Here is a 13,895-nt window from a genome sequence, read left to right as displayed (position 1 = left end):
GTAGTCCCGTACTTTGACCTACTTTTTTTTCCTGAATAAGCTTAGCCTTTCCCTACCTGTGTCCTTCTGTGCACACTGTGGTCTCCCACTGGAACGTTGTCCTCCACCCATTTTCTACATCCAGGTCTTATCCAGCCATAAACATATATAACACCATCAGGCTTTCTTTGATCGTCTTGAACTCCCTTCATCTTTCTCAAGCCCGTATCCAATCTGATCTCTTGATCCTTTGAAGACCCTTAGCACTTTTATCTATACCTCTTTTTTGGGCAGTTATCAAATTTGACCTTGGGTTATAGTTAGTTATACCCATTTCTTAGCCATCTATGTGCTTGAGTATAGGGCATGTAATGTCTGATTTTTTTTTTTTCTTCTTTCTTTCATAGTGTAAGTGCACAGTATTCATTGACTAAATAGCAGAAGAAACCACACTTTTGAGAAGGTGTAGGAATATTTGTACTATGTCGACTAATTTTTCTATAGCTTAGACATTCTACTTAGAGCTCAGTGATTCAAAGGATTAATTAGTTCATTCCCTCATTCAGCATTTAACTACTGTGACAGGGGTGGGCACTGATAGATGTGGGAGTCCAGGGATGACTAACAGAGTCCTGGATGCAGAGGAACAAATCTTCACCTTGGGTTTAAAATTGGTTTCACAAGAGACACCCATTACCTAAGCAATCTACATGGAACAGTCTAGTCCCAGAGTGTGGAGACTGGCTCTACTAGACTGGTACTGCTTGTTCATACAGTCTAGTCCCAGAGTGTGGAGACTGGCTCTACTAGACTAGTACTGCTTGTTCATGGTTCTCTTGCTCATCATTAACTTTGATGAAGACAAGCACACTTTGAATTCTCAAAGTGCTTATGCCAATGAGATGACTTCTTTTTACATTTTTTTCTCAAGAGTTCTTGTTAAATTTCTTTGTGATCTATACGTCCTTAAATTTACCCAAGGCTGAATCGTAATTGTTGTTGTTCGTGGGGCTTAAAGTTCTAAAGTGTTATCCCATACTTTCCTGTGTACTCCAGAATGTATGTGGCGGGGCACACATGGCGTCACGTAAATAAATGCTGGCACGCCTCTGGTGCTGTTGGTGGAGGTGCAGCTGGTGGTTCGGAGCTACTGAAACTCCTAAGGTGCCTTTAATGGTCAAATAAGGTTTTAATTTAGTTGATTATTTTCAGTAATACGTACCTTATTCTAATTTTTTGAAACTTAATTTTTTTTTTTTTATACTTAAGGACAATCCATTTCTTTGCCTAGTATATAAATAGCCTTTTATGGCAACTTTTTTCTGATAAAGTTAGCGAATTATATCTTCTGTTCTCAGGGTCTGCTCTGAGCGACTTATAGTAGGGGAGAGCAGAAAGTTCTCTCAGGGTATGGAAAGAAATATCAGTTTTAATACCCTAACGTATAAGCCACTGATAAATTGGTAATAAAACATATATGCTTATTCTGTTGCATAAGATGAAAAAGCACATTTTGACATAAGTACAGCATCACTTTTTTTAGGCTTAAGATTTCAGATAACCCCCAATTGATATTTTGTTGTTTTTTCCCCCCATGCTATTGTGATTCTGGAGGTTATGGAATTAACGTGGGCCTGGGAAATGTCTGGCAGTGGCTTAATCTCTGTTGTTTTGTGATGCTTGAGAGATCGTGGTGTGTCCTGACGTTCACAAAGGTGGGCAGGACATTGTGTTGCCGTGAGATTAGACTGTGAATGTGTTGAATTTGAGGATTGCACGGTTATATTTTTTGACTTAGTACAATAGGTTTTCAGTCATAGAAAGTTAGAACTGGGGATGACACGGAAGTTGTGGAGTCCAACCTCAGAGCTGTGGGAACTGAGACCTGGAGGGTTGCTCGCCTTATGAGCGGCAGGGTAGCTCTTACATCCAGGCTGGTGTTTTAGTCACAACAGCATGGCTATCTTCCTCCCAGTGTGCAGGTGTGCGTGTGTGTGTGTGTGTGTGTGCAGAATTGTTAGTGTATCCTGCTTTCATTTGTATGAATTATATGCTTGCCATCACGGTTCTTATTCATGCTACTTTCTTCATTAAATTGAGTCACAATACTTGCATGTGCGCATCTTAGGTATAAGAACAATTGCTTTTCAAGATCTTGGAGAGGAATAGATTTCAACTAGGTGTAACTAAGAGATGAAAGGAAAGCATCATTTCTGTATTTTGTTAAAAAAGAAAAATCCAAAGTTCTTGATGATGTTCTCATAATTTTCTTACCTTGTTGATCCAAGAATTTATGTGCCTGTTTTTCAAATTCAGCCAGGCTATGATGACCTTAATCCTGATTGGAGACTCTCTACTGAGAAGAGAAAAAAAATCAAAGGTGAGTTTTATGATGTATGATGATTAAAACCTTAGGAGACTCGTGTTGTTTAATACAGGTGCTTTTTAGATGGTATGATACATGTAGGGGAGGGAAAACTCCTTTTCTTTCTACTATCCTAGGTTCTCTGGCTGGGGCTCTGTAAAATTAGATTGACAAAAGACAGATTAATAAGAGAAAAACAAGCAGAAGTTTATTAGCATGTACATTGAGTTTATACATGAAGGTACCCAGGGATGAGTAACTCCAAGGGATGGTTGGAAATTGGGCTTATACAGCATCTAAACAAAGAAACAGTAAATTTTTAGGGAAGTGACAAGACAAAGGAAAAGCAGTTGGAGTTTCTAGGAGTGGCAAATTGTGGGAAGGCAAATATGTGGGGAAAGTAATGGAAGATAAGCACTAGTTACTTAATGTAGATTCCTTCGGTGCTGTCTCTGGGCTCATAAGGGTCTAAATTTGTCTGCAGTGATGAACTCTTCTCCTTTGTGGTAGAGAGCGGAGAGGGGAGCAACTTTGTAAATTTATGTCCTACTTCTACGCAAATAGGTAGAGGGCAGGGAGCTTTTCTTGTGTCTGCTTCTTCTCAGTGGCCTCTAGCCCAAAATAATCATTATGCCACAGTGGCACATTTTGGGGTGGCATATTGAGCTACCCTACATATAAAAGTCTCTAGATACTTCTGCTTCACTTTGGAAGGAACACCAAGATTTCATAGGACGGGGACAAGGCAACAGATCCAGCTTTCTGACCCTCAGGTGTTAGTATTTTGAGTTTTCCCAAGGCTGAGGCAGAGCCTGTGGCATGCAGCATGGCTCTCCCTCCACAGGCCAGCGCGGAGATGGCACACTGAGTTCAAAGCTCGTAAGTGTACTCCTTTGTAAATGAGCACGGAGGGGATAGCAGAAAGGGATTCCTCAAAGGGTAAACTCTGAGTAGTTATCTCTGGGGCTGGGGTGCCCGTGTGGTATAGATGGTAGGTAATGAGAGGTTGGAGGGACTTTCTCTTTTCATACATCTCCATATCTAAGCTTTTTTTTTTTTTTTTTTTTTAGCAGTGAGCATGTATTACTTTTATAAATGGAAAAGAAACCCAGTATTTACATTTAATTAAAAGCAATAGTGATTATTTAATTGGTAGATTAGAATTAAAAACAAAAATTAAAATATTGAGTTACTTTGAGTAATTGGTTCCTTTTTCTTCAGGTGAAACTCCCCAAGTTAAACACTGCTGAATTTTTAAGTGTCTCCTATAAAATTAGTGATAGTTACAAGGTTCAAAATCTTTATTAAATTATGCTTCTAATTCACATTTAAAGACCCTGAAAGTATTGATTCGTTAATATCACGTGTCATGTTCATGTATTCGCTTTTGTTAAATAATCATCCGAAATACTCATTCAGAAAAACATTTTTGAGAAAAAATATACTTTGTCAAATTAGAAGGTTGACTGCATATTTAAATGATTTGCTCCTTTTCATCCCGCATTACATTAAGCTGTAAGCCTAGGAACACTGCTTTTCATGTTTTCTTGGAATTCCTTATTTATATAGATTGCTTTAGGCTTAAATCGGAAGAAAATGTTGAGTTGTCATGGTTTTTGTTTTTTAATTAAAATAATGAGTTATTCTCATGGAGTTAACCTCCTATTTTATTTTATTTTATTTTATTTTTAATTTGGCCATGCTGCATGGCTTCTGGGATCTTCGTTCCCCAAGCAGGGATCGAACTCGTGCCCACGGCAGTGAAAGTGCCCAGTCCTAACCACTGGACTGCCAGGGAATTCCATTAACCTCCTATTTTAAAATCTCTGTCTCCTTAGTCAAGTGTTTACATATATTTTAAAATTTATGGTGTACTTTGTATGTATTACCTTTAAACCTCGTCAGATCCTTAGTGGAACAAGTAAGGTATAAAAGGGCAATAAAATTATAGTAAATATCATGCCATTTCCTTTTGAATGCCTTAATTTGGTGAACCACAGTTCAGTTCTATCCACCCTCCCCCAACCCCTGAAATTCCTTTCTGGTCTTGAATATGTTTTCCTCTTTCTGATTAGTTGCAAGTATAGCGGAGGAAAAAGCTCTTTTTCCTACTACCCTACTAGATTCTCCAGCTGAGACCCAGTAAATTGGACTAACAAAAAGAAAAAAGCATACACATTTATTTAATATGTTTTAGGGACACAGGAACCTTCATAAGGAAATGAAGACCTGAGGAACAGTTAAACCTGATCAGTTTTATACTAGGTTGGGTGAAGAGTGGAAAGTTGTAGAAAGACATGAGAGACCAAAGGGTCTGAGCTAAGGGTAGTAGACTGGGAGGAACTTAGCAAGGCCTGTTTGTTTCCATTTTTCTTGGCTTCCCTCCGTCTTTGGAGTAAGGATGCTCCTTTCCTCTAGATATAAAAGAAGGTGCCTCTCACCTGAGGATCTCAGGACCTGCTCCAGAGGGAGGTCAGAGTTCTTCCTGAGTCTGCCATTTCTCAGTATACACCTACCTTTTTTTATATGTTGAAAATGGTGACGTATCTCTGAATATTTTTCATTTTTTGAGCAGAAAGACCTTCATATATTTACCTCTGCATCCCTAGAACTATGGACTTTGGCAAATTGTTGGCATTCAGATGTTCATTAAACAAATTACCATTCTGTATCTTCTACTTGAGTAAAAATCTGAGTGGTGACTTACATTTTATTTTTTCTTATTATTTGTCATACCTTTAGGACTCATATGGTTTTAAAATTGATTATTGGACTAAGTGTGTTGTATTTAAACCACATTGACGGATGGATTTGTATTGATTTACTTTTCCCCCCATCAGATAAAGAGTCCTTTTACCCACTGATAGATGTGAATTGGTGGGTGGACAGTGCAGTGATTTTGGCTCGCTGCTCTGGTGCTTTGACTGTTTCGTCGGTGAAGACTTTGAAGAATTTACTGGGAAAATCCTGTGAATGGTTTGAACCATCCCCTCAAGTCACTGCTACCCATGATGGGGGATTTTTAATTTTGGAGGTAATGCTTTCCCTTTTAAAGCAATCAGTGTGTTTGAGGGTAAACATTTATTACCCCCAAAATCTAAATATCTGATTTTAATTTTGGTTATCCCATTATTTAATCTTGTCTTTAAAAAGAAAAATTCGTTAATGGGATCAGAACTTGGGTGCAGTATAAAAAAGATCTATTGTTTAGACAATTTAAAAAATTGCATTTGTATAAGAATGAAGAACATTTATAGTCATTTTGCTCTCTGTAAAGCATTTCTTCCTCATTGACATGATAGCTTTTCTCTTTTCCTGGATTAGTTATCTTAAAAATATAAATAATACCACTACCTAAGAAATACAGTCTTTAACCTATTCCTATGAAATATGACAGCTTAAAACTTTTGGTTCTTTTATTAAGAAAAACTTGTTTATCATGACAAAAAATTTGAAAAGAGGCTAATATTTTAAAGTTATGTTTTGGTCATTTAAAATTATTTTAAGTCTTTCAAGGTAATGGCCTTCAATAGCCTTCACTTCAGTGCAGACTGACAAATGTCTTCTACCCTTAAGTTTGGTACCGAGTCTAAAGATGTTCTTTAAAGAGAACCAGGGCTTAAAATCGAAGGCAACTCTGTTAGGTCTGGAATGAAAGTTATCTTTAACAGGCAGCCTTCCGACTCAGAACTTTGTGAAGACATTGTTTAAAAGCTGGGGGAGGAGGAGGAGCTATTCTTGATAAAGCAAATAAATACCTTCATGTTCATGTTGCTAAATAGATGGAAAAAAATCATCTTTTCACAGCAGGTACAAAAATATCAAAAAGAAAGAAATTAACATTCTCAACTCCTTTATTTCCCTAAAATAATTACCAGGTATATATTTTACAAGACCGTATTAGTGACCTATTATTAAAACAGGCTTTAGTTTTAGAGATTTGGAGCCAATAACTTCTGTGCATATTTCTGGAGCTATTGATGTAAATATATAGCATTTGTTGTTGGGTTTCTTTGAATTCCGTTCTTAGTTTTAATCCCACGGCTGATGTAATGAATCAAACCAGAGTAGAGTTAAAAATATTTTTCTCATTGGCTCTAAAAACTTATCTTTAGTTCCTCACTATTCATTCAACATCTCCTTTTTCAATTCAGTGCGAGATTAAACTCGCCCCCAAACGATCTCGTTTGGAGACGAGGGCGGGAGAAGAAGGTGAAGGAGAAGAGGATTCGGATTCCGATCCGGAAATGTCTGCCAAGGCTCGCTACTTCGGTTATATAAAGCAGGGCTTGTACTTAGTGACCGAGATGGAGCGGTTCGCACCAGCCCGGAAACGCCTGCGAACCATTACTAAAAACTACCGCCTGGTGAGCCTGCGGTCTACGACCCCAGAGGAGCTCTACCAGAGGAAGGTGAGGGTGTCCCCTTACTGTCCACGGTCACAGCATCAGATTTGATTTGCCTCTATTGAGAAAAAAACTATTTTTTTTAATAAAGGAAGAAATTTAAAGAGGGATTGTTATTCTTGTTGACATCTTAGCCATGTCAGTATGATAAAGCTGCTGAGAATAATGCTGGTCTTTGTGCCTGAGCAGTCACAGTAAGGGCAGTGGATGGGAGGTGAGTTCGTGGGGACCGATTGTCCACTTGGTGGCTCTGCCCAGGTGTTCGCTCCACTTCGTGGTGGCCTTCAGCTCTCACTTCTTCTGTGTTGAAGTACAGCCATCTCCTCAGACTGCAGCAGATGAGGGAAGCCCTGCAGACTTGCTTTCTAGTCCGGGGTTTGCTTGGGAAGCAGATTTGATCAACGCTGAGTATGCCACGTGTTTGTGCTGCAGTGTCACAAGCGGAGTCCTGGACGAGGAGTCGGGCCGCCCTGCTCGTCCTGGTTTTGCCATTTTACTTTATAACCATGGGTATTTTACCTCTGTTTCTCATCTTTCTGTTAAAGCGCTTAAAAGAAATACTTGATCTATCTGCCCCTGGTCATGTTTGTGACCTTCTGGTGCCACAGTGCACATGAAGGTGGTTAGGAATGACCTACGCTGTCATCATTAATTCTATCATCATATTGACGCTGCAGACTGCTCGGTAATGTCACATTCCTGTTCCATTTCCTTGTCCAAAGATCGAAAATGAAGAGTATGAGGAAGCCTTGTCTCTGGCTCAGACCTACGGCCTGGATACTGACCTGGTGTATCAGAGGCAGTGGAGGAAGTCAGCTGTCAACATTGCTTCAATTCAGAATTACTTGGTATGTTTAAAATTTTTGGTAACGTGCAGTAAAATTCAAACTTACGGAATAACTTTTGGCTGTAGGGCTTCATATTAGAGTACTTTTCACTGCTGACTTTTCTATATGAAGTGTTTTATTCTACCTTGAAAAATTATATCAGGTTCTGTCGGCCCTGCAGCTGGACGTTGGTGCAGAAGACATGTGACCAAATATTCACTGATAAACCAGCCAACTGCCTGGTCTTGGCCTAATCCTTTCCCTTCATCTACCTCAGTTAACCTCTGTTCACCTCCATCAGTCAGGGTCCTGTCAGAAGTCAGGAACCACACAGTAATTTGAACAGGAACAGTTTTAATATGGAGAATTACTATTTTCTAGTAACGAGAGATTAACTATGTGAGGGCAAAGAGATCTCTAAGGAACACCCTGGGGCTGAACGGAACGTACCCAAGGAGGGAGCAAACTCGGAAGGGAGGGCTCCCCCTGGGCTGGGATTCAGGCTTCATTGGACAAAGAGTGGTTGCAGCACATTGGACGGAAGGGCATTCTCTGGAATGCCTGAGGCCACAGCTGGTCCATAGCAGCCAAGGCTGGCAGGCAGGGAAAGGTGGGATGGATGGGCCAGCTGGATGCCTGTTGCTAGGGTGGCCGTGAACTGAGGTTGGGGGGTCGGAAAACCCCAGGGGCTGCTAAGTAGGGAGCCCTCCGCCAGCATGAAGGCTGGTAGATAAGGAACCGTGGCCAGGACTGAAAAGAAAAAAATTCCCCCCAGAGTGTAGGCGAGCCTAGTTTAGGGAGCTTCCCCTTCAGGTGTCTGGGAGGGTTCGCTGGGGAGGAATCTGTCCATGGGACTGCAGCTGACACCAAGTGGGAAGTTGTCCTCCAAAGGAGGGAGGGGGAAGTAAGCACCACCAGATGTCGCCTGCCGGCATTGCCAAGACAGAGGAGCGGGAAGAACGGAACCAGCGCACATGTGGACCGGAGACCAGAGCCTCTTCCTCTGCAGTGGCCTCCAGCGCCCTCTGTTGACAAGGCTTAATATCGTGTCAGCCGCAAATGGGAAAGGCTGTTTATCCCATAGCTGGCTCTGAAGAGTACTTCTGAGGCTGAGAGTCAATAAATAGATAACTGTCATATCAAGCTTGCCAAATACCCCCTTTTTGCTTAAATCCTGCAGTTAAATCCTTCCTGCTATGTGCTGCCACAGCTAGAGTTACTATGTTGGCTGTTTATTTGAATCATTGGCACCTTTGTAAGGAAGTAGTTGGACTCATACCTATTTTTAGAAGGTGCTGACTTCTCGTGTGACATTTAGGAAGGCAAATACCTTTGCATTTAGGAATATTCTAAGAAGTGTTGGGAAATTTTCATGGTAGTTGTTTTCCCTAAAAATTCATGTACATGAGTAATTAAAAATAAATCAAAACGTAATCTGAAAAAGTTGTGTGTAAGAAGTTGATGCTTCAACCAAACAGGAAGATGAACTGTTAATACAAGTAAGATATCAGAGTTGAGAGCGCATGAAAGATTGTGAAATAAAGGAAGAAGACAAAGTGGCTTGTATTTTCTTTAGAATATCAGAACAGCAAACCTATATTATCTTTCTTTCTTTCTTTTGTGACTCAGGACAGTGAACTCATGAGTTCATGTATATCCACTTAACGGCCTTTTCTGTAACACGGTAGAAAGCAGATTTGGTCTCTGAAGGAGCTGACAAATGTTAGGAGAGACAAATTATGTACATTTTTTATTGGGGGAAATACTTAATTCGGCAGAATAAATAGGCAGTGAAGAGTAAAAGCACTATGCCAGGAATGGTAAAGGGGTACAGGAGTGGCATAAATATGGCCTTCGCTTTCAGGGAGCTTATAATCTTACCGAGAAGACAAGCTTTATGCCTTCATTATAGAAATGACCATGCAAGAAGATTGCAGACAAATGCTGTGGGAACCCAGTGAAGGTAGCAATCATTATAGACTCTGGTTATGGAAGTCTTCATATAGTGAAGATGTTTTGGGCAGGGGTTGGAAAGGATTCAAAGTAGAGCTAGAAGAGAGGAAGGCATTCTTAATGGGACAAGTTGTATGAGCAAATTAAAAGAAAATGAGCATGACTCATGAGGCAAGTGACTAAATCTGGCTTATTCATTGCTCTATTTTCATGGCACACAAAAAGTACTCAGTAAATATTTCCTGGATGAATGGCTCTGTAAGGAAACCAGTCTGTTGGATCTGAGATTCCATGATGGTGAACATTGGGGCATATTGATTAGAAAGATACATTGATTTGGGTTCAGGTGGGAAACCTTGCCAAAGGCAAGAGACTCCTGCAGTGTCCCAGTTGTTACGTGTCAGTGACATGGACTGATACGGAGGCCATAGATGTGGAGAAGGGGATGTGAGTTCAGAGACATTTGAGGAAAGAATTGATATGAAGGAATGTGTAAAGGAATGTGTAGGGTATGAGTCAGATTTTACCCTAAATTTGTATCCACAAGGACTCTTTCTAGGAAAGAGGGCAAGTCAGGAATTTTGAATGGAGTCAGAGGAAGCTGTTGGGAGGGAAGTACATATGGGCCCTCCGTCTTTCCAAGGAACAACATACCATGACTTTTTATGATCAAATTATCATCTGTGCTTTGGAATACATCTCATGGTCAAGTAAATACAGAACCTTGATGTGCTATGCCTCATTAGTTTTTGTTTCAAAGTTAAACATGTTTGTTACAAGAAGATCAATCTTGCCTTACTTCTTTATTTTCTACTCTTCTATACAGCCCAAATGCAAACTAAAGAGCAACTAAAACGTTTGGAAAGAGCTTTTTATGTTTCCAAAAAAGAGTACTGAACTTTGTGTTTCAGTGTGTTTCATTAGACGAAGAAAGAAAGCAGTTGGAATCACATGCCCTATACCCAGTCCTAATCACTGCTAGGAAAGTAGCTTTTTAATGTTGAGATGCTCTAGCAGCTGCTTGTGGCCAAGGTTTCAGGTAGCTCTACTCTCTTACGTATAGCTTTATAATTCTAGAAGGCAGTCCTCAGGTGCTCTCAGATGTCATGATTTCTTTAATGCCTCTGTTTTTTAATTTTCTCTATATCCAGAGTAAAATAAAGAAACGATCCTGGGTTCTTCATGAGTGCTTGGAAAGAGTTCCTGAAAATGTGGATGCTGCAAAAGAACTGCTTCAATATGGATTAAAAGGCACAGACCTGGAGGCTCTTTTAGCCATAGGGAAAGGAGCAGATGATGGCAGGTTGGTTCCGGAAAGATGTGGGTAGAAGTAAAGGTGACTTTGTGAAAACTTTTTAAGCTGAGACATTGGAAAGGGTAAACTTTTCTTTATTTAGGTTATTCTGCAATAAAGCAGTTGCCTTTGGTTAATGCTTTTTTATCTGAGGTCAGTTTTCTTTCCTTTAAGTTAAATACGTTTACATATGATAGCTTGATGCTAAGGAAAGAGCAAATTCTACAAACATTTATTGAATGCTGGCCGTTTCTAAGCTGTGAAGTTAAGGCGGCATGCGCCTAGGTGTGCTTACCGGTGAATTGAACCACTGTAGGCAAGTCTGAGCTTCATTCACTTACTTTATCTGTAGCATTGTGTCCTTCTTCAGAGAATTACCTTGATTAAGTTATATATCTTGTGAAATCACCTCATAAACTTTTTTTTTGAATTTTATTTTATTTTATTTATTTTTTTAAACAGCAGGTTCTTATTAGTTATCCATTTTATACATATTAGTGTCTACATGTCAATCCCAATCTCCCAGTTCATCCCGCCATCACCACCACCCCCCACCACCTTCCCCCTTTGGTGTCCATATGTTTGTTCTCTACATCTGTGTCTCAATTTCTGCCCTGCAAACCGGTTCATCTGTACCATTTTTCTAGGTTCCCCATATATGCGTTAATATACGATATTTGTTTTTCTCTTTCTGACTTACTTCACTCTGTATGACAGTCTCTAGATCCATCCACGTCTCTACAAATGACCCAATTTTGTTCCTTTTTATGGCTGAGTAATATTCCATTGTATATATGTACCACACCTTCTTTATCCATTCGTCTGTCGATGGGCATTTAGGTTGCTTCCATGACCTGGCTGTTGTAAATAGTGCTGCAGTGAACATTGGGGTGCATGTGTCGTTTTGAATTATGGTTTTCTCAGGGTATATGCCCAGTAATGGGATTGCTGAGTCATATGGTAGTTTTATTTTTAGTTTTTTGAGGAACCTCCATACTGTTCTCCATAGTAGCTGTATCAATTTACATTCCCACCAACAGTGCAAGAGGATTCCCTTCTCTCCACACCCTCTCCAGCATTTGTTGTTGGTAGATTTTCTGATGATGCCCATTCTAACTGGTGTGAGGTGATACCTCATTGTAGTTTTGATCTGCATTTCTCTAATAATTAGTGACGTTGAGCAGCTTTTCATGTGCGTCTTGGCCATCTGTATCTTCTTTGGAGAAATGTCTATTTAGGTCTTCTGCCCATTTTTGGATTGGGTTGTTTGTTTTTTTAATATTGAGCTGCATGAGATGTTTATATATTTTGGAGATTAATCCTTTGTCTGTTGATTCGTTTGCAAATATTTTCTCCCATTTTGAGGGCTGTCTTTTCATCTTGGTTGTAGTTTCCTTTGCTTTGCAAAAGTTTTTAAGTTTCATTAGGTCTCATTTGTTTATTTTTGTTTTTATTTCCATTACTCTAGGAGGTGGATCAAAAAAGATCTTGCTGTGATTTACGTCAAAGAGTGTTCTTCCTATGTTCTCCTCTAAGAGTTTTATAGTGTCCGGTCTTACATTTAGGTCTCGAATCCATTTTGAGTTTATTTTTGTGTATGGTGTTAGGGAGTGTTCTAATTTCATTCTTTTACATGTAGCTGTCCAGTTTTCCCAGTACCACTTATCGAAGAGACTGTCTTTTCTCTGTTATATATCCTTGCCTCCTTTGTCATAGATTAGTTGACCATAGGTGCGTGGGTTTATCTCTGGGCTTTCTATCCTGTTCCATTGATCTACATTTCTGTTTTTGTGCCAGTACCATATTGTCTTGATTACTGTAGCTTTGTAGTATAGTCTGAAGTCAGGGAGTCTGATTCTTCCTACTCCCATTTTTTTCCCTCAAGACCGCTTTGGCTATTTGGGGTCTTTTGTATCTCCATACAAATTTTAAGACTTTTTGTTCTAGTTCTGTAAAAAATGCCATTGGTAATTTGATAGGGATTGCATTGAATCTGTAGATTGCTTTGGGTAGGATAGTCATTTTCACAATATTGATTCTTCCAATCCAAGAACATGGTATATCTCTCCATCTGTTTGTATCATTTTTAATTTCTTTCATCAGTGTCTTATAGTTTTCTGCATACAGGTCTTTTGTCTCCTTAGGTAGGTTTATTCCTAGGTATTTTATTCTTTTTGTTGCAGTGGTAAATGGGAGTGTTTCCTTAATTTCTCTTTCAGATTTTTCGTCATTAGTGTATAGGAATGCAAGAGATTTCTGTGCATTAATTTTGTATCCTGCAACTTTACCAAATTCATTGATTAGCTCTAGTAGTTTTCTGGTGGCATCTTTAGGATTCTCTATGTATAGTATCATGTCATCTGCAAACAGTGACAGTTTTACTTCTTTTCCAATTTGTATTTCTTTTATTTCTTTTTCTTTCTGATTGCCGTGGCTAGGACTTCCAAAACTATGTTGAATAATAGTGGTGAGAGTGGACATCCTTGTCTTGTTCCTGATCTTAGAGGAAATGCTTTCAGTTTTTCACCACGGAGAATGATGTTTGCTGTGGGTTTGTCGTATATGGCCTTTATTATGTTGAGGTACGTTCCCTCTATGCCCACTTTCTGGAGAGTTTTTGTCATAAATTGGTGTTGAATTTTGTCAAAAGCTTTTCCTGCATCTATTGAGATGGTCATATGGTTTTTATTCTTCAATTTGTTAATATGGTGTATCACATTGATTGATTAGCATATATTGAAGAATCGTTGCATCCCTGGGATAAATCCCACTTGACAGTGGTGTATGATCCTTTTAATGTGTTGTTGGATTCTGTTTGCTAGTATTTTGTTGAGGATTTTTGCATCTATATTCATCAGTGATATTGGTCTGTAATTTTCTTTTTTTGTAGTGTCTTTGTCTGGCTTTGGTATCAGGGTGATGGTGGCCTTGTAGAATGAGTTTGGGAGTGTTCCTTCCTCTGGAGTTTTTTGGAAGAGTTTGAGAAGGATGGGTGTTAGCTCTTCTCTAAATGTTTGATAGAATTCACCTGTGAAGCCATCTGGTCCTAGACTTTTGTTTATTGGAAGGTT

The 13,895-nt window shown here is 39.4% G+C and overlaps 1 protein-coding gene across 2 annotated transcripts in view; it reads left to right on the top strand.

Moving 5' to 3' along the window:
- Positions 1-13,895, top strand: part of NBAS (NBAS subunit of NRZ tethering complex) — a 340,101-nt gene that overhangs the window by 75,245 nt on the left and 250,961 nt on the right. For both annotated transcript variants that reach the window (XM_068564082.1, XM_068564081.1), the window contains 5 exons: positions 2,296-2,359; positions 5,185-5,378; positions 6,499-6,756; positions 7,473-7,598; positions 10,682-10,833. In XM_068564082.1, the coding sequence (XP_068420183.1) occupies positions 2,296-2,359; positions 5,185-5,378; positions 6,499-6,756; positions 7,473-7,598; positions 10,682-10,833 (794 nt within the window). The remainder of the gene's footprint in view (positions 1-2,295; positions 2,360-5,184; positions 5,379-6,498; positions 6,757-7,472; positions 7,599-10,681; positions 10,834-13,895) is intronic.

The sequence above is a fragment of the Eschrichtius robustus genome, chromosome 15 (assembly GCF_028021215.1).
Source record: "Eschrichtius robustus isolate mEscRob2 chromosome 15, mEscRob2.pri, whole genome shotgun sequence".
Lineage (NCBI taxonomy): Eukaryota > Metazoa > Chordata > Mammalia > Artiodactyla > Eschrichtiidae > Eschrichtius > Eschrichtius robustus.
Note: the sequence above shows the minus strand (reverse complement) of the source record. Positions and strands in the feature narration are given on the sequence as shown.